This window comes from Eubalaena glacialis, chromosome 20, assembly GCF_028564815.1.
Source record: "Eubalaena glacialis isolate mEubGla1 chromosome 20, mEubGla1.1.hap2.+ XY, whole genome shotgun sequence".
Lineage (NCBI taxonomy): Eukaryota > Metazoa > Chordata > Mammalia > Artiodactyla > Balaenidae > Eubalaena > Eubalaena glacialis.
This window is the reverse complement of record NC_083735.1, coordinates 32,469,887-32,489,508: the sequence shown is the minus strand read 5'-3', so window position 1 is coordinate 32,489,508 and position 19,622 is coordinate 32,469,887. Positions and strand designations below refer to the sequence as shown.

The 19,622-nt window shown below is 49.4% G+C and overlaps 1 protein-coding gene across 2 annotated transcripts in view; it reads left to right on the top strand.

Moving 5' to 3' along the window:
• Positions 1-19,622, top strand: part of PLEKHA2 (pleckstrin homology domain containing A2) — a 55,453-nt gene that overhangs the window by 26,399 nt on the left and 9,432 nt on the right. For both annotated transcript variants that reach the window (XM_061177337.1, XM_061177338.1), the window contains exons 4-10: positions 4,189-4,237; positions 5,640-5,737; positions 11,314-11,454; positions 12,264-12,410; positions 12,742-12,810; positions 13,166-13,236; positions 16,926-16,989. In XM_061177337.1, the coding sequence (XP_061033320.1) occupies positions 4,189-4,237; positions 5,640-5,737; positions 11,314-11,454; positions 12,264-12,410; positions 12,742-12,810; positions 13,166-13,236; positions 16,926-16,989 (639 nt within the window). The remainder of the gene's footprint in view (positions 1-4,188; positions 4,238-5,639; positions 5,738-11,313; positions 11,455-12,263; positions 12,411-12,741; positions 12,811-13,165; positions 13,237-16,925; positions 16,990-19,622) is intronic.

Below are 19,622 nucleotides of genomic sequence, written 5' to 3'. Positions count from 1 at the left end.
GAGCTCATTAGGTCATTTCATTAGGAGGTTCAGAAAAAGAGGATTCAGAGAGCGGGGAGCAGAGACCCTCAATATTAATGAAACTCCAAACCCTCTCCTGTTGGAGAGGGTTTTGTCGTCGTCGTTTTTCCTGATGGGAGAAGAGTGAATACAATCTCCTGCAGAATCGTGATGTATAAATGTAGCTCAGATGAGGGTTTCTAGAATTCTCAGCTTGGGAGGCTGCCGTCATTTAGCAGGGGTGGTCCTGCCTTTTACCCTTCATGGATGGAAGAGGCAGGACTGGATGGGTTTTGCAAAACCCACAGCTGCCACTGGGTCAGGTTTCACAGAGAGGAGAGCCTTTAACTGCTACCTGACCCAATGTCAGAAAGCAGGGGTTTACCCAGAAAAACATGTAGCCGGGTGCTGGTATCAAATTCAGCATTCCGGGTTACTTCTTGTTAACCCCTAGGTGTTCCCTCCCCGAGGAAAGCGTTTAACCGGCAGTGGCAGCCTGGCCGGAGCATCTGTGTGGCCTCTCCATTCAGGGGTGCTCCTTCTTGCAGGCTGGTGTTGGGAAGATGGGGTCCTTCAGAGAGGCCAGCAGAGATAAAGGTTCTTGACTTGATGTCGTCCAGGCTGTTGACAGAGGCAGGACCAATTCTTGGGCAAACCAGAAAAAAATGGATGCTGGCCTTTGGTGCTACCCACCTCCGCGCTTTGCCTGGGGGCCCTTCTCTTCCACACAGCCAGGCCCACCGTCCCACCTCCAGCTCGCGTTCCGTTTTGTCAGGGCCTGGCCCTTAACTGTAATGAAGACCCTCCTGGAACAGTGTTCCTGGCTTTTGCGGGGGCGGGGTGTCAGGGATCCTTTCTAAAGTCCGATGAAAAGCGTGGTCTCATTTCCCAGGTAAATCATGCATGTGTGCACGCACCCTGATTTTGCCTGTGACTTCAGGGCCCCTTGACTCCCTGAAGCTGGTGCAGAGACCCCAGCTTAGAGCCCCTCCGACTGCTCTGGGTAGGTGGCCGCTGCTTCCCCTGCTCTTGATGCCACCTCGTGGGGCGGGGTCTCCCTGGACACGGAGGCCGCGAGCTGCACCGGAGCTCCGAGACCGTGGCTGCTGCTGCTGCTTCTGCCAGAGGGGCCCCAGCTCCACTTCCGGCCGCGGGCAGACAGGGTGGGGCGGGCTAGCAGTGCCCCGGCGCCCCACGACTTTGCTGCTCCTGTGGTCTGTGCGCGATCTGATAAGAGCAAGTTCCTGAGAGCCTGTCGAGCTGTGGGGCGGCCTCGCTTGCGTCACCCTGCGGGTGACCCGTGCCCGTCCCTCCCTCACGTCCCGACCGCCTCTCGCTGCCTTCTCACCGAGGACCCATCAGTCAACCACCGTTGTGCAGCTACTTAACTGCGGCCAGCGTCAGCCTGTCAGCCACACCGCTTCAAGAGCCTCTGTTCCTTTACTTCTTGTGAAGGAGGCTGCACGGCCTGTCCTGGTGACCAACAGACGGTAGTGGTGGGAGGAGTGGGGTTATGCCTCCCAGGAGGCAGGGATTCTGCTGGGGGGAGGCCAGAGCTGTACCTCTTCATGGTAAGTGAGACCCCCTGCAACCCTGGCCCTTCTCTTGGAGGGCACAGCAACCAGTAGCTATGACTTCGTTTTCTTCTTTTGTCATTCCCGGACTCTAAGAAGGGGACTAGATTTCCACTCTGGCTTTGCCAATCGGGAAGCTGATCAGAGATGTTGAGAGTCTTACCCTTGCTCAACAGCCCATGGGGGCTGACCTGGAACTGACGTCCTGTTAATTCAGCAAGAGCTGCTTTGCCAAATAATCCTTCTGTGGTCACCATGAGGCAAATTATAGACGTGCATGTGTGTAATCAGCGTACTCCCAACTGAAAGCTGGATAAACATACAAAAACAAATGAAAAACCAGGCGATCTCTTTGAAAGCTTGGGTTCCGGTAATAAGCACATTCTCCCCGGATAGGCTGGTAATAAGTTGTGGTCAGAGTGGGCCTGTTTGTCACCCAGCCAGGGCGAAAGTGTCCACAGTGGTGCTCTCTCTTGTTGATGATAAATTGTCAGTGTCGGGGCAGAAAGAGCAAGTCTCCTAATAAGCCAGAGAAAAGTCTCGAAGCACCCAACTTTTCACTGCCATTTGAAAGGCAAAGGTAGAAGGGCAGCCGTGAGATAGCTGGGTACTGAGGACTGGGATGGCCGAGGCAGTTCTGCGACGGTCAAGGTTATACAGGAACCAAGGGCAGGATGCATAGGAGCTATGGGCTCAAGGACCTGCAGGAACACGGATGCTGAAGGAGGAAGCGCATGAGTCACTGACAGATCAGAGCATCAGAGGCAAACAGGATAAAGGCACACAGTGTTGTTCAGATTGAATTCTGGGGTCTGACTCCCAGGAGAACAAGGTGGCACGGGGGCCAGGACTCAACGTCATGAGGCTCCAGCGCACGGTTCCTGGGAGTGCTGAAGATGTAATGGAATTTGCATTGTGTGTGTCTGTACTCAGGATATGGGGGCTTACCTTTGCATAAATCTTCATGTTTTTCGGGACTATTTAAACACTTTCTTAGGCCCTCTGTCCTCCACCTCACATCATGGTAAACATATCAAAATGCACCCACATCCCTCGTTGACTCTTAATTGTCTGGCTGTAAGATATTTGAGAGGATTTAAATCATTTTACTTTTGGAATGATTTGGCTGTAACTCATTTAATTTATGATTGGCTCTAATTTCTCAGCTATCACCTTGCGCATCCAAGGATTCTTATGAACCAAGAAAATCGAAGCTACTAACTATTTTCGAATGTAGTGCGATTTTTGTGAATGTTTAATTGAAACGTGAACGAAGTTGACTTAATGTGTGACATCTTGTAGGCGTTTATTTAAATACTTGTCAGTGAGGTTGATATAATGTTATACAGACATTTAATTAAATATTTATTAATGTTGCATTTTTTTAGGCCCCGGAGAAGCTCACAAGGCCCTCAGCATTTTGCCCATCGTGCCAAGCACGGCACGGCTTGTATTGGTATGTGGAGTGGGTGTAAATAGCCGCTCCTTCGTTGAGCAGCTCCTGTATAACAGGATGGCTTAAGTGCTTCACCTGCACTGTCACATTTAATCCTCACCATAGCCCTATGAGAACGTGATTTACTAACCCTATTTGACAGAACAGGAAATGGGGGTCTGACAACTGGGCCGCCTGGGATTGGGGGCTGGTGGTCTGGCACCGAAGCCCAGGCTGTACCGCCTGGCCTTCCTTTGTTCTTTTATAGACTGCCACCTTGGTTCCCGTCTTGAGTATTCCGGGCAGTATTAATTTTAATTCCCAGGTACAGTGGTAGATGCCTGCTCCAGGGAGGTTCAGCCTCCGTCAAGGGCAGTCACCTAATTCCATATGATGGAATATGCTTTCCTTTATTTGTTCAGTGTATTTGAACCTGAATGAGGTGGGCTCCCAACATGTACGTACTCAGGAATATACATGTAAGAGGCAGGCTTGAAAAAGCAAGATAACACAGCAGCAGATAGAAAAACCCTTCTACTTCAATACAGGTAGGTATGCTCTCTGATTCCATCGGCCTCTCTCTGGGCAGGTGGCAAGTGCTTATTTTTATGGTGAAACAGTCAGGGTAGAGATAAGGGAAATTGATCAGTTGTCCCAGTGCAGTGAGTGACGGGCTGTCTCACCTTTCTGCGAGCTCTGATTGGAATCTATGTATTTGTGACAGTTCCACCTTTAATTCGCAGAGCTGTTTAGGGAGGACGTTGGTGGTTGGGAGAGGAGTGGAATCTTGCTTGTGTGAATGGGGCCAGTGCATGTTTGTGGTCCAAAGAGAATTTTATCAGGACTCAGTGGATTTTAAGAGTTTTTGCAAGGATGAAGATTCAACACAGATATCAAGATAGTGATTATCTCCGAGGGGTGAGGACGGGATTCTATCAGGGAGGGGCACACAAAGGGCTTCTAAGAAATAGGACCGATAGTGGCTTATTTCTTGATCTGGATGATGAGTACAGGGTTTCCACTTAATTATTAGTTTTTAAAATGTTCAAATATGTTTTATATACTCTTCTTTTTGTATAAAGTTTTCCCAATTTAAAAAATTTGAGAAAAAAAACCCCCACAACTTTACAACACTGTTGGAAACATATTCATGTTTCTTTTATTTTTCATTTGATTTAGGTGAGCATAGCCACCCCAAAGCAGAAACCCAAGACTCCGTTTTGCTTTGGTAAGTACTGAGCCCAGGATGGGTTTTCTGAACACTCCTACAGCAGCTTCCTCTTTCGAGTGGAGACAGTCCTGTGACCTCATGTGACTTCTACCCTGTGTGTGTGAGTGACTGCTTTCCCAGCCATGTCCGTGGGTCTCAAGTGATACTCCTTTCCTTGGTCTCCCTGCAGAGATTGTTAACAGCATGAGACAGAGGCACAGGGGCCAGTGATGTCTCAGTTTTCCTGGCTCCGCAGGGCAGGGTGCCGGGTATCTACCTGAAGTTTTCAGGAACCTTCATCTCAGAGCAGAGTAATGGTGTGCTCAGGAAACGTGGAGACTCGAAGGAGTTGGGGGATAATAGAAAAGAAGGAACATTCTGTTGAGAGTCTTGTTGCCAAATGAGTGACCGGTGGGAGTGACACAGGAAGCAGAGCCGCTCAGTGGAGGCAGGTCATTGAATCATCAGTATTGCCTTCTACTGCCTTCTCAGTGCTGTACTGAGTGCTACGAGCAGGTGCTAACAGATAGCTTCTGTTGTCTATCTGGTCCTGAGTGTGAGCTCCATGACAGCTGGGATGCTCCTCTGCTTTGCCTTTGCTGTATCCCCAGCACTTAGAGTGTGGTTCCTGGCACACAGTGGGTCCTCACTAAATATTTGCTGAATGAATAAATGAATGAACTAAGGGATTCTCTGTCTACCCCACAATGCTCACCTCCTCCAGTTCCGGCTTATTTATGCCTGGAAAGTAAAATGGTCCTTTGAGCTGTCCCCTTTCCCAACTTCAGGTTGCTTCAAACTTCTTTTGTGCTCTTTCTCCCACTCCCTTTAAATATCATGACCAAGCTCAAACATGACTCTCAGATTTTGTGGTCAGCGGATCTTAAAAAAAAAAAAAAAAAAGTGAACCCAGAAGTAAATTGTTGACTTTATGGAGTGCTCAGAGGAAAGACCAGGTTGAAAATGAGGTCCAGGTCACAGACTTGATCGCAGGCAAGCTTAGTTACATTTCTCAACCACAGACAAGACCCCTAACCTGGGTCAGTTGTGCCAGTGGAAACTAGGAGCACTGGGGCCAAAATTATGTATGTATCATCATGACTGTCAATCTCTTGGTGCCTCTGAAAAGCTGTCCAAGCGTGTGTCTTGTGGATGGTGGATGAGCCGCCTCACTGCACAGCAGCACGTTAAGGCTGTTGTTGTTGTCTTGTGGCCAATGGAATAATCCACACCTTTTAAAAATGAGAGCCTGCTGCTTCCCAGATATTCACGCAGGTGACTTTGCACCGTGGGAAACGTCTTTGTCTGCGTGGCGGGGATCCTCCGCCCTGCTAGTTGAAGTGCCTTAGTTTTGTGGAGTCCCTGTGTTGTGTGTGTTCTGACCTGGGTTCTTCTCTCTTCGTCCCCGTGCCTTTTGCAGTCATCAACGCCCTCTCGCAGAGGTATTTTCTTCAAGCCAATGACCAGAAAGATCTGAAGGACTGGGTCGAAGCCCTGAACCAAGCCAGCAAAATCACTGTACGTATGATCTTTCTCCTTTCTGGAGGGAGTCAGGGCCTCTTCCCCGCATGGGAACGACCCAGATGGCGGCGGGGACTTTCCCAGGACCCTGTTCCAGACTAGTTCCCCTACCTCTTCTCACACCTTGGCTGACTAACCACAAGTTGAACTGAGAGTCTGAGTTTGAATCAAGTTCAAGGGGAAGTTTATGGAGTGTCCCCTTTGTGCTTCCTGGGAGGGCTCCTGGTCGGTCGTGGTTTGGGTCATTCTGGGATGCTGACTCAGAATGTGGCGGGATTGGAAAATGGATTGCTGACTCCGAGAAACAGAGTAAAGGAAACTCACATGAGGAGGGAAGTCAGAACTTTTTCCTGGCTTGGGGGAGACTCTTCTGACTTTAAGAAGCCACCTGGGGACCAGTCCAGGCCATCTACCGACCTGTCCTGGGGAAGCCTTCCGTTTATAAGCACCAGTTTACTGGCTGTTCTGTGAGGACTCTTGTTTTCCTTGACTTGGCTAATGAAGAACTCCTTTCTTAGAAATACAGGAAAAGGGAGATGGGTAGGGAGGAAGAGAGGGGGAAACTATGTTTGGGAAAAAACTGGACCTTTAACCGATAATATAGGCAGGCTTCGGGCATGCAATGCACGCTTTGCTGAAAAGCTTGATTTTCTGTATCATACAGTCAGAAATGCTTACATTCTAGTGACTTCGGTAACAACCAGTCCGTGCTGGGGCAGATCATTCTCCCCGGTATCTCAGGGTTCCCGTGAATAAAGTCATAGAAGAAACCTGTACACTCTACCCAGCACTTGTGATACCGCACCCAAGCAGAGTACAAAGCAGATTTGCTTGTTGGCTCGTTATTCTGATAAACGGTAAACCTGTGAAAAGAGAGAGAAATGGCGGGGTGGCATGGGGGAGGAAGCTGCTAACTCCCTTCTGCTACCCACATGTTTGTGTGTGTGGCTCTAGAATGCTGACTTTAGTAAAGGTTTTCTTCGTTCAAGTTGAGGTCTTCACCCTTCTGTGTCTTCCACAATTTGGGGCATTTCTTTCACCGTCTAATACCTTCTTCTCGTTAAGTGTTTCCTCCCTTGGTCCTGCCTGGTGAACTGGGCTACACAGCCTGCAAGGCAGCGGTGGCCTCTTTGCCTTGCTGTTGTGCCATGAGTGTAGAGTTGCTCTAAGCAGCTAGTTCCCCGTCCTCTTTCCTGGCCCCACTGGACAGAAGTGATAGGTGACAGGAGTGGGAGGGAGCGGGATGGTACCCAGAGGCCGGGAGTCCAGAGGCCTGCGGGGAGGGCACAGCCTCTGCAGGGGCTCCGTAACCTCCAGGGTCCTCCTGACTTTCCTTTGCTCCGTTTATACACCTCTTCACTCCTCCTGCCAAAGGTCCTGTGCGACAGAAGGAAGAGGAGGGGTACCCTACTGCCTGATTACATGCATTTTTATCTTAGGGCACCTTGTGTGCAAAGTGAAGCATCCCAGGGGGGATGCAGAGATGAAAGACACAGACAGCGTATCCAGTGAACCAAGCTTTCTCACGGGCCACATCCTTCACCCCTCACATCACTCCTGTGAGACAGGTGCATTCACTGCCATTTTTAAGATGAGGAAAACAGAAATGAGAGTCTTGCCCCAAATCTAGAGTTTAGTAAATGGCAGAGCTGGGATTCAAACCCAGGACCTTCTGACTTCCAAGATCTCAAAGAGTTTATAAATATATGAAAAATGAGCAGCAGTTGTAAAAGAGGTTAGATTACACACCACTTTTATATCCATGGCTTCTTTTAGCCTTGTGAAAACCTTAGGTAGGGAGGGGAGGTATGATTATCTCTGTTTATAAACGAGGCAGTGGACGTGCCTGGAGATCAGTGATCCTCCCAGGGTCAGGAGCCAATTTTTCTGCCCGCAGATCACTGGTCATTTAGTGCTGGGTCATTGAGTTCTCATGATTGAAGATAATGGTCAACATAATGGTATTTAAAGAATTGAGTTGGCTCGGAGTATCAGTATTCCTGTGTTAGTTTTCTTGGGCTATCGTAACAAACTGCGTGGCTTAAAGCAACAGAAATGTATTCTCGCATAGTCCTGAGAAGTCTGAAATCAAGGTGTCGGCAGGGCCCTCCATGTGCCCCCTGAAGGCTCAAGGGGAAAATCCTTGCTTGCCTCTTCCAGCTCCCAGTGGCCCCCGGCCGTCCTTGGCGTTGCCCGGCTAATAGCTGGATCCCTCCATCTCTATCTCCACCACTGTATGGCCTGTGTGTCTGTGTGACCTCTCCTTTTAGGAGGACATCAGTCATTGGTCTTAGGGCCCACCCTAAACCAGCATGACTTCATCTTAATTTAATTATATCTGCGAAGACCCTATTTCCAAATACAGTCACGTTCTGAAGTTATGGGTGGACAATTTTGGGAGACATTATTCAACTCACTAAAGTTTTTCAAAAGGGTTGAAAATTGAGCAGTAAAAGTAAAGCACAGCTTACCCCCGTTCCCTCCCAAGTTGGATTATTCCTTGTAGCAATCTAGCCATGCCTGGTGGGAAGAAAGATGAGTCCTTGCAAATTTCGTTTCACGTTGCAAATGGGAACCCTGTGGACCTCCCCCATCAGAGGACCCTCCACATGGGTGAAAGGGGTCCCACCTTTCATTGGGATTCTGGGAGATACACAAACCAAGAGGATGAACTTGTTTTCAAGATCTGGAGTGTAGTTATTGGTGAGTTTGTCCTCCACAGGCTGATTCAGAGTCTCAGGAAGTGGAAACAGCTTTGCAGAGGCTCCAGGTGGTTGGCCAGAGGCAGCCCACGATGCAGGGGCGTGAGTGGTGACAACCAGCGGTTCTCCGGGTGGGCTGACGGGTTGAGAGGCAACACAACAGCCAAGTCACCAGGAGTCCTCTTCTGGCCACCGTGAATGCTGAAAGGCCACTTCCCTCCTTCTTTGCTGGGTTTCAGGAATTCATTTGGGTCATTTGTAGGCAGTTGTGTTGTTCCATGGTGATTATATCTCTGGACACCCCAGCACTAATCCACATCCCTAAAGAATTCTATCATATCAGAGCAAAACACAGAGAAATCGGAAAGGATGGTCCAGGTAGGTAGGTAGTGGTGTTTAGCAGTGGGGCAATTACTTCATTTCAATGAGCTTTAGTTTACTTCATCTATGAAATGGAGAAAATAAGGCCTACCTGATAAGATCGTCTGAGATGAGAGATAATGCAGTAAAGAGATGGGTACTGTGCCTGGCACTGAACAGAGGCCCAAAGCAATGGGAGCTGCGGTTGTCCCTCAGCCAGAAGGAAAGGACAAGGTGGATTTCTGGCCCAATCTGGAGAGGTGGTGGGCAGAGGTCACCATGGTCTAAGCTGAGTGCACAGGCCAGGAAGAGGGGCCCTGTCTCCTTTCTGGGACCCCAGTGTCATCATTGATGGCCTTAGTCCTTTCAGTAGATGCCAGGGGGTGTGGCCCTTGGTCCCTGTCCTTGGCAGGCAGAGTTCTCCTATGGCCCTGAGCTGTGAGCTCTTTTTTTTTCCCCCGTGGCTTGCAATAGTTTATTTTTTTTAATTTTTAATTTAAAAAAAAATTATTTATGTATTTATTTTATTTTTGGCTGCATCAGGTCTTAGTTGTAGCATGTGGGATCCTCTGCTGTGGTGCGTGGGCTCCTCGGTGCGGCACGCGGGCTTCTCTCTAGTTGTGGCGCATGGGCTCCAGAGCGCGTGGGTGCTGTAGCTGCGGCTCGCGGGCTTAGTTGCCCCACGGCATGGGGGATCTTAGTTCCCTGACCAGGGGTTGAACCTGCGTCCCCTGCATTGGAAGGCGGATTCTTAACCACTGGACCACCAGGGAAGTCCCTTAATTTTTAATTTTTATATAGTTTTTAAAGGTTCCTTTCCATTTGCAATTATTACAAAATATTGGCTATATTCCCTGCATTATACAATATATCCTTGGGCCGTGAGCTCCTGAACAGTCTGGATTCTTAGGTCTTTCTAGCTCCCAGGGCTGTAGAAGAAGTGGAAGAGGATGTTAGTTTTTCTCGTGGTGTCTGCAGTCACTTTCCTGGCAGATCCACACGGGACGTTGAGTCCTTGTGAAGAACAGGCTTTTTTTTTTTTTTTTTAATTTAATTTAATTTTTTATACAGCAGGTTCTTATTAGTTATCTATCTTACACATATTGGTGTATACATGTCAATCCCAATCTCCCAATTCATCCCACCATCTCCGCTCCCCACCCCTCCGCCCCTGCTTTCCCCCCTTGGTGTCCGTATGTTTGTTCTCTACATCTGTGGAAGGACAGGCTTTGTGATGCTGTGGGTACTGCAACGGCAGCGTCAGGGTCTGGTCTCTGTCTAGGTATTAATCGGCGTTGGGCAGATAACTGGACTACTCTGGGCCTCTCTTGTGATGAAAAATTTTCCCGTATAAATGAGAAATGGACAAGGAGGAAGAAAAGCGGCAACATGAATGAGGATAAATGACCTCGGGTTGGGAGGATGTTCAGGACTGCGGCAAACTGAAGAATCTGTTCCCCATCCTTAGAGTGGACAGCTGCTTCACTGGAAATCAAGATTTTTACGTGAAATATCCCAGATTTTGACAGCAGATTGAAAAACACACTGGATAGGACAAATGAAACACAGTTGGGGCAAGTCTACCTTTGGGCCACCAGTTTGCAACCTGTGGTCTCAAACTTGCCCTAAAAATTCCATGATTCTTTCATCAGCAGTGGTGCTCGAACTCCGTCACAGAGAGGAGGAAAGATAACTCGTTCCGCAGAAAGGGCTGCATTTGTAAATGTTAGCACCATTTATAAAAAGTTACTTAGAATATTTTGACAATTAAAATACTTTTGTATTTTTATTCATATTTCTAAAGGGTTGAAATTTATATCCTCTATCATTTGATGACCATGACAACTCTATGACTATGTCACTCAGTTAGTGACAGGTCAGGAGTTACACCCCAGGCCCTGGGGCTCCAGAGCTCATGCTCCCCGAGTCCTGTACCATATACCACAGGCAACTTACCCACTGCTGAGCGTGCTTTCTCCCGTCTTTATGTTCCTGGCTCCTTTTCGTCCTCCAGGTTACTGTTTCAGCATCTTCTCCCCTTGGAGACCTCCACCACCCACACCAGCCACGCCAAGCATTCCATTTCAGGTCGTTCCCCTGCTGCTGTCAGTCTCAGCTCCTGTTTATCGTCTTCATGGCACTCGCCACGATTTGTAATTATTCTGATTGTCAGTCTTGCTCTGTATTTTTGGTCAGTCTCCCTGATCAGCACGTTATGTGGTGTGAGGGCAGGACATGTGTCTGTGATTGCTGGTTTACCTTTGGTCTCTAGCCAGGCAAAGGCTGACTCATAGTAGGTGCTCAGTACATTTGTTGAGTGTGTATGCGTGTGGTGGGCGTGGCTTGCTGAATTCCTCGTATACAGGTTTGGATGGATGGAAGGGTAGTGGGGAGAGGGGCGTCGTGCTATAATTTCGTACATTAGCTTCTCTCCCCACCCCCTCCTGCTGTTGCCTCCCCACTTTTCCTAGGCCTTCTGTTCCCTGTTAACTGTTCTGTCATTCTTCCCAGGTACCCAAAGTTGGGAACCTGCCCCTGACGACCGAAGTTCTCAAGAGCCTAGCAACTCCTCTGGCCCTAGAGAAGAAGCCACAGGTGGCCTACAAGACAGAGATCATCGGAGGCGTGGTGGTACACACGCCCATCAGCCAGGTGCTGGGGCCTGGGGCTGCCAGAGGGTGGAGGGGTTCGGGGGTGTCCGTGGTGTGTCAGTGACATGACAGAAGGGCTGGACCGAGGAAGGGGTGAGGGCGGTGGAGCCAGTGCACATGGTGGTCAAGAAAATACCGGCAGTGCAGAAATTGAGGCCACTGCATCTGAAGCTTTGTGGCAGTACGGCTCTGCATCATCCACGGGGACCGGCACTTGTGAACCCCGTGAGAAGTGGGGTCGAGGATGGCTGGAAACAAGCCCCACTGTCCCTTGGCCTCGTCCGGTTTGCGTTCAGAGTCTTCCCTTTCTCCCGGGTCTGCCCAACCTCCCCAGCCTTGGTCTGTGAACGCACTCCCCGGGGCAAAGCCAAAGGTTTTTTTTTCTGGTTTCTTTCTTTCTTTTTTTTTTTTAGCATCTTCATTTTGGAGTATACTTGCTTTACAATGGTGTGTTAGTTTCTGCTGTATAACAAAGTGAATCAGCTATACATGTACATATGTCCCCATAGCCCCTCCCTCTTGCGTCTCCCTCCCACCCTCCCTATCCCACCCCTCTAGATGGACACAAAGCACCGAGCTGATCTCCCTGTGCTATGCGGCTGCTCCCCACTAGCTATCTGTTTTACAGTTCGTAGTGTATATAAGTGCATGCCACTCTGTCACTTCGTCCCAGCTTACCCATCTGGTTTATTTCTTACTTGACTGCCATCGTGGCCCAAGAGGAAGAGATGACTGGCCGGAGAGGGTGGGGTCAGGGGTGTGGCTGCGTCAGGAGGGGGAGGCGCTAATCCTGCAGCTGTTTCCTTGTAGAACGGTGGGGATGGGCAGGAAGGGAGTGAGCCCGGCTCCCACGCCATCCTTCGAAGGTCTCAGAGTTACATCCCCACGACAGGCTGCCGTGTCCCCGCCGGGCCCCCCCTCATTAAGAGCGGCTATTGTGTGAAGCAAGGGAATGTGGTGAGTGTCCGTGCGGGGGCTGGGAGGGGGTCTGGGGACCCCGGCAGCCAGTGGGTGTGGGCGAGGCAGAGGGGAGGGCAGTTTGCAAGGAGGAGCGTGGAGCCAGCCACGCCCAAACCGCCCAAACCAGGGAGAGGCTGGGGTGGGGAGAACTCCCGCCCCGCAGCTCGAGGTGATCCGAGGAGTCGCCCCATGAGAAGTCCTTGCCCCTGACCCCCAACGTGGGAGCCTGGCTTCGGTGGGGCGGGGTCCCCAGAAGCTTAGAACCAGAACCCACCCCCGGAAACGCTGGGAACTCTTCTCACATCCGGCTCTTTACCCTTTATTTCAGCGCAAGAGCTGGAAACGACGCTTCTTTGTGCTGGACGACTTCACCATCTGCTACTTCAAGTGTGAGCAGGTTTGTAGTCACTCTGGGGCCCGCCTGAGAGGCCGTGCAGGGCAGAGGCACAGGAGTCGCACCCACGTGTGTGTGTCTGAGCAGAGATGTGGGCACACAGCCTCCGGGGGTGCTTGTGTCTAACCTCCGTCCGCCTGGTGTGCGCATCTTCACGGTGATGTAAAGTGGCCTTAACTCCCTGCCTTCGTGGTCAGAGCCACAGAGCATCTTCTTAGATTTCTTTCCTCTCTCGATTATTTTGAGACCTTGTCTTGTTTGCGACCTGGTTTCAACCAGTCATCTCTGATGATGATGGCTGCCTGGTCTGGGCGTGGGGCTGACAGCCTCATGCACTCTCTCTCTGTTTCCCCCCCAGGACCGAGAACCACTGCGTACCATATTCCTCAAGGATGTTCTCAAGACCCACGAGTGTCTGGTCAAGTCTGGGTAATTGTCTCTGCTTATTCTTCTCTGGTCAGAACTCCGTGTGCCCTCTTAACTCTTTTTTTTTTTTTAAACTTCTTTATTGGAGTATAATTGCTTTACAGTGGTGTGTTAGTTTCTGCTGGGTAACAAGTGAATCAGCTATACATATACATATAGCCCCATATCCCCTCCCTCTTGGGTCTCCCTCCCACCCTCCCTATCCCACCCCTCTAGGTGGTCACAAAGCACCGAGCTGATCTCCCTGTGCTATGCGGCTGCTTCCCACTAGCTATCTATTTTACATTTGGTAGTGTATATTAGTCCATGCCACTCTCTCACTTCGTCTCAGCCTTAACTCTTCTGTTACTCCCCTTCTGAGGCTCTATTCCAGAACCTTCTTCCACGAGCAGGAAGGTGTTGTCTCCCTGACATCTGTGGCTGACTCTCCACATCCGAGCTGCCGCAGCTGTGAAGTGGCGCTGGGCAAACCCACCCTCTTCCCATGCCCTTACTCTCACTCCTGAAATGAGCCTATGTGATACTTTTCTGGTGGAGAAAGAGAAAGGATATAGAACAAAGGAGGGAGAGGTGCTTCTCAGGTGTCAGCTGCTCATGTCACAGGAGGACTGGGCTTGGAGGTGGAGGGGCGCTGTGCCCGTAGTCACTTGCTTTTCAGTGCATCCGCTCAGACCCCTGTGTATGCCAGTGCCTCTGCCCTGAACTTGGTATGCCTTTCTCTTCTCCTCATTTTGACAAAGTCCCTGATGTCTTCTTAACACGAGGCTGATGCACAGCAATGCTCTTGGGCAGGACGAGGAAGTATTTTTAATGTGTTCCTCTTTCCACTAGGAAATGGTCACCTTTCCAGTGCCACAGAGCGTAGGACGAGTTTGGGACCTGGGGCCTCTTCGAGGGCTCTCCCATATCCGACACCCATACAGGTGCCCCTGGAACCAAACTTTAGAGACCCAAGGGCATCCGGGCATCTAGCAGTCCTCATCTGGCCCTCAGTCTGCAGTCTGTAGGGGTATTATATTGAATCTCCGTCCCACGGACTGTGCATGCAGAGCCTGCGTCCCCAGGGAAGCTGTTAGCAGCAGGCTGACTGTTCTCACATGAAGGCATGGGAGGGTCTTGCAGAGTATGGAAGATTAGGGAAGTTCCCACCGACAAATTATCATTCGTGAAAGGTGCTACAGATGGAAGTTGCAGAAGTGTGGCTCCAGAGGTGACAGTGGGTGGAGGAGAGATGGGGCTTGTTCCTGACCCTGGAGGCCCGTGCAGGTTGATGAGCGTATTGGGGCAGCTTAGGGAACCCAGATAAGGTTCGTTCCTAAGAGCGCTTTGCACTTTGCCTGAGCCAGGGTCAGACTGAACTCCGAGGAAGAGAATTGAGGGAGTTGAAGATCCTCGGGGAAGGAAGTTGCCGAGGCTCTGCAGGTTCCAGGCCTGTGAGACTGGGGTCTCCCAAACCCAGTCACGGGGGTTAGGGCATCTGAGTAGTCAGTTAACGTTTTGTTGAATTGAATTGAGTTGAATTAAAAGGCGACATGTAGCCTGAGAAGTAGATATGAAAAGGGTGGGGATTTCCTCCCTGTTTTGCTTTTACCTCCTCTGTAGTAGGTTGCATGATTGTGCTGTATGTGCATGAATAGTTCAAGAGTTTAAACCATCTTATCCAGAAAGAAGAGCCATCTCCACTCAGATACTCAGGAAGTAATTATAATAGCTGATGAAATGCATTTCAAATGGCCACTATGTGACATTCATTGTACCAGGTGCCTCATATAACTTATGAGATGCCTTATTTAACTTATAACTGATCTTTGTGGTAAGAAGCTTGATAGAGGAGGGCTTCTGATTTCCATTTTACAGTTGGGGTAGAAAGGCTCACAAAGTTTAAAAAATATTCCTAAAATACCTTTTCCCAGTGGAGTCAGGATTGGGCCCCAGGTCTGTCTGACCCCTGATTGCTGTCCCCGCCCATGTGGGTCTTTAGTCTCATGCTCCTCCTTTGCCCAGGTGCCCATGTCACTGGCAGCGCACCTGCCATTTCCTTCCAAGTCCTGATTCCTGCAGCCAGCCCTGCCTGTGATCAGTCCTTTCTTTCTTTTTTTTTTTTTTTTAATTTTTTGACCGCACCACATGGCATGTAGGATCTTAGTTACTCAACCAGGGATCTAACCAGGGCCGCCCTGCAGTGGAAGTACAGAGTCTTAACCACCGGACCGCTGGAGAAGTCCCCCTGTGATTAGTCCTTTCTTGGAATTATTCTAACTCTTGGCATATAACACGCAGTCTAACATCTGACTGTATAGTTTTGCTTTTTTATGTTCTTTCATGGGGAAGGAATTGGATCTTTTACTCCTTATATGTTCCCCACAGTGACTGGATACACAGAGCAGGCATTTCACCCTGTAAATAATTTCGGCTGATGGGAGGTTTGTGGCTGAGCATCAGCTACCTCTCGCCTTCTTCCTTGCGGAAACAGGGTCCCTCTTCCAAACCTCACACCCAACTTGAAGCATCTTCAAGTGGTCGCCTCTCTCCTTCCCTTTTTCCTCTTGAGCATCCAGTCCCCTCCTGAGAGCAGGGATTTGGTGAAGCTGATGCAGCTGCTGTGTGGGTGGAGAAAGGCTTTGGAAATAGGAGATTCAGGTCCCTTAGGAGAGGCACCTGGTAGTGGAGTAACTAAGAGCGTAGACTCTGGAGTCGGACCCGGTTTCAAATCCTGGTTCTGCTGGTTCCTTACTCCGGTGCCATGGACACGTCACAGAACCTCTCTGAGCCTGGGTGTCCGCATCCATAAAGTGGGGAAAGTCTTACTGCCTCATTGGATTGTTGGGAAGATTGGATGAAATAACACATTAAAAAACACAAAGAACAGATTGGTGGTTGTCAGAGGCAGAGGGTGGGGAGTGGCCGAAATGGGTGAAGGGGGTCGAAAGATACAAACCTCCAGTTATCAAATCAGTAAGTCCTGGGGATGGAATGTGCAGCACGGTGACTGTGGTTGACAGCACTGTAGTCTATATTTGAAAGTTGCTAAGAGAATAGATCTTAAAAGCTATAATCTCATCACGAGAAAAAAAATTTGAGTGTTACGAGACAGTGATCATTTGCAGTGTATACAAATATCAAATCATGTTGTACACCTGAAATGAATATACTGTTTTTTATCTTACAAATACACCGTTATATGTCCATCTCTCTATAATATATATGTATATAAAAATATATATTTAATGGAGCATAATGGACATGGAACAGTGTGTGCTTGTGTATATATATAAAACCAATAAAATTTTCATCTACTTGACCCTCAAATAAAAACACTTGAAACAGTACTTCTCACCAAGCACTTTGTATCAGTACATCTGAGCCACTAAAGAAACACACAGTCGTAGACGGTGTGGGGTGTGGTGCACGTGAGGCAAGAGGTTTTGGAGGCCAAGGAGCTTTGTCCTGTTAGAACTGGTGGTGGTGTGTACTGGGGAGGGAGATCCATGGGGATGGTTAAACCACTGGAGACCCTCCAGGAAGTGAAGCTAGAGGAAACCCTGTAGTGCCCTCTGAGGCAGGGCAGCAAGAGGAATGGCCTGTGAACCCCCTTTTTAGGGTAGGGGGCACGGGTACCTGCCTCAGGGTGAATCAAGTCCTCAACGGGTGACCAGCACGCCTGGTAACTTTCTATCTCTTTCTCTGTCTAGCGATCTGTTGATGAGGGACAACCTGTTTGAAATAATAACCAGCTCCAGGACCTTCTACGTGCAGGTAAAAAGCTCGCTGCCAGAAGACGCTGACGTTCCTTCTCTGTGGATGGTGTACTTGTAGGCCTGCCTTTCCCTTTGCTTTCTCTTTTATTTTGTTCGAAGTTTCTAGGTGGTAAATTTAGCCCCCGATAGTCAGTCCGAGTCCCATTTTATTCTAAACAGGATGTTTGCCAAAAGCTTCCCAACCGTAAAATAGTAAGAGCGGGTTGAGCCGCTACACTGGGGAATGTGAGTTTGTACCAGCTGCTCGTAGCTGCTGGGCGCCAGCTCAGCAGAGAAAAGGAGAACTGGTCAGTGGTTTCACTTCTCCCTTGGAGGGTATTTATAAGCCCCGTCTATGTGTGGACAGCACTGTGTGACTGTGTGCGGAAGGACAGAAGCACAGAGGGCCCTGTGCGGGCACCAGGTGCACAGCCAGCTGCACAGAGAAAGCCATTGTTTGGGCTCCGACGGTTCAGCTCTCAGAAGCATCTCCCCTCCACCCACAGCCTTGGAGTTCTCCCAACTCCTTTTCAAATCATAGGAGCTAGAAAGGCAGATTTCTAGCCTCTAGCACGGCCTAGACTTTCAAGGCCAAGTCCTCGCTGCAGCCTGCCTAGCCGTCCACAGAGCATGCCTTGATCCCTGCAGCCTCGCGGTGACGGTGCCCGTCTAGCGCCAAGACTGCCATGGAGTGTGTTGGTTGAAATGTGGGGCTCCCTGACCAAAGCTTCTCAGGGTTCCCCGCGCGCTCCCCACTCAACACCCTCCCTTTCGCGAGGTCGACCCTCACCCGTTTCGTGAGCAGCAGGTCCCTCTGAGCGGGTCCCCCTGCCTGAGCCCAGCAGACATGCTAGCAGCCTGAGGCGTCTGTGTGTTCCGTTCATTTCGACAAGCATCTGGGAAGAGCTGTGGAAAAGTGCTGCTGGGGCCCTCGAGCAGCCTCCACTGCCGTTCAGGGACATGGTTGAGCGGTCGGTGCCCCAAAAGAGTTTCCAGTTCTTGGACTTGGCAGATAGTGGTAGAGCCTCCTCAGAGTGCCGGGCGTTGCCTCATCCTGGGGACCCCGCATTCAACAGAACGGATCCTGAACCCGACGGGGAGATAGTCAGGTAAACAGGCAGTTAGAACAGGGTGCTGAGGTGGGGAGGGCGTGTTGGAGAGATGAACACAGGGGAGCTTTCGGGGCAGTGAAACTGTCCTGTGTGATACTGCAGTGGCAGATGCGTGAAATCGAATTTCACAGCACAGAGCATAAACCTTTAAATATGCAAATTTTAAAAATCATTTAGGAGGTCAGGAGATCCTAGCATGGCATGCAGAATATGACCAAAGAACGTCAATGTGTTACAAGTATGAAACAACCTCACTCATGGGGGTGGGGGCATAAAACAACAAAAAACAAAACAAGAAAACAGTGTGAGAAGGGCTACCCTTAGAGTGAGCAGTGGTTGCCATGGGAACTCCAAGAAGGGTACCTCCCCCAGTCGCAGGGAGTCAAGGGAGGTTTCCTGAAGGAAGATACACCGAAGCCAAACCCTTGGAGGAAGAGTGGCCCAGGCAGAGGGAACAGCAAACCACAGGGGTTAAAAAATCTTGGAGATGAAAGGGGCACAGGTGCTGGGAAGCTGATATGGAGGGCCCGTGGCCCGTGGGCCTTGTTCAGGAGCTTGTATTTTATCCTGGGAGTTAGGGTCCTTGGAGGTTAAGCTAGGGGAGTGACCCAATCAGATCTGCCTCCTAAAAATCCCACTTGGGCAAGTGACCTAAGAGCCTTGTTTTCCTCATCTGTAAAGTGGAGATGAGAGCCCTCAGTCCTGGTCCTGTTGATGGGATGCTGGCGGTGAATGTCCTGTCCGGTGCAGTGGAGGGGACAGGTAAGAAAAGGGTTAGACAGGAGCCAGGGAGAGCAGTTGGAAGGCTGTTGTAATGGTTTCAGTGAGGGATAAAGGAAGCCTGAACTTGGATGGATGGAGAAAAGTGGAAACATTTGAAGCTATTGATGAGTCCTTTCCAGGACTTGAGAGTTGATTGGATGTGGGGTGAAGGGAGCGATTATGCTGGGGTTAAGAGTCTAGAACAGAGCCTTGGACTGGAGATAGTGATTTGGGAAACATGAACGCCAACCAAAAAAAAAAAAAGTTCAGAAGACACTGCATCATTGGCACGAGTGTCTGCACATTGACCAGAACCTTATCATCATTTCTGTCCTAGTTTGCCATCTGCTCCCACATTTCTAGGATAAAAGAGCACTCACATCCCCCTGAATAAATAAATGAGCGAATGGACAAATCTGTGTATAGCACCAACACTCAGAATAGAAGGTTGGAGAAGAGTAGAGATTAAAACTCTTTAAGAATATGTATTTATTCATTTAAAAACAACAACTATAAACTCATTTATGTTAACACAAGTAACATTTAATGAAAAATAACGCTTTCTAAAACAAAAAAGCAACAGGAGTAGCCTTTTTTTTAAAATATATTTTTGCAAATCTCTTGAATGGCTGGTTTATTAGAAGACAGCAGGATTCTCATGTCTGCTTCTGCACTCAGTCTGTGGCCATATGTTGTTTTGATGGAAGAGTATGAAGAAAATCTGGCCCCGCAGAGACATGTATTTGGAATAAAGGGATATTTTAATAGCTCTTTCAGA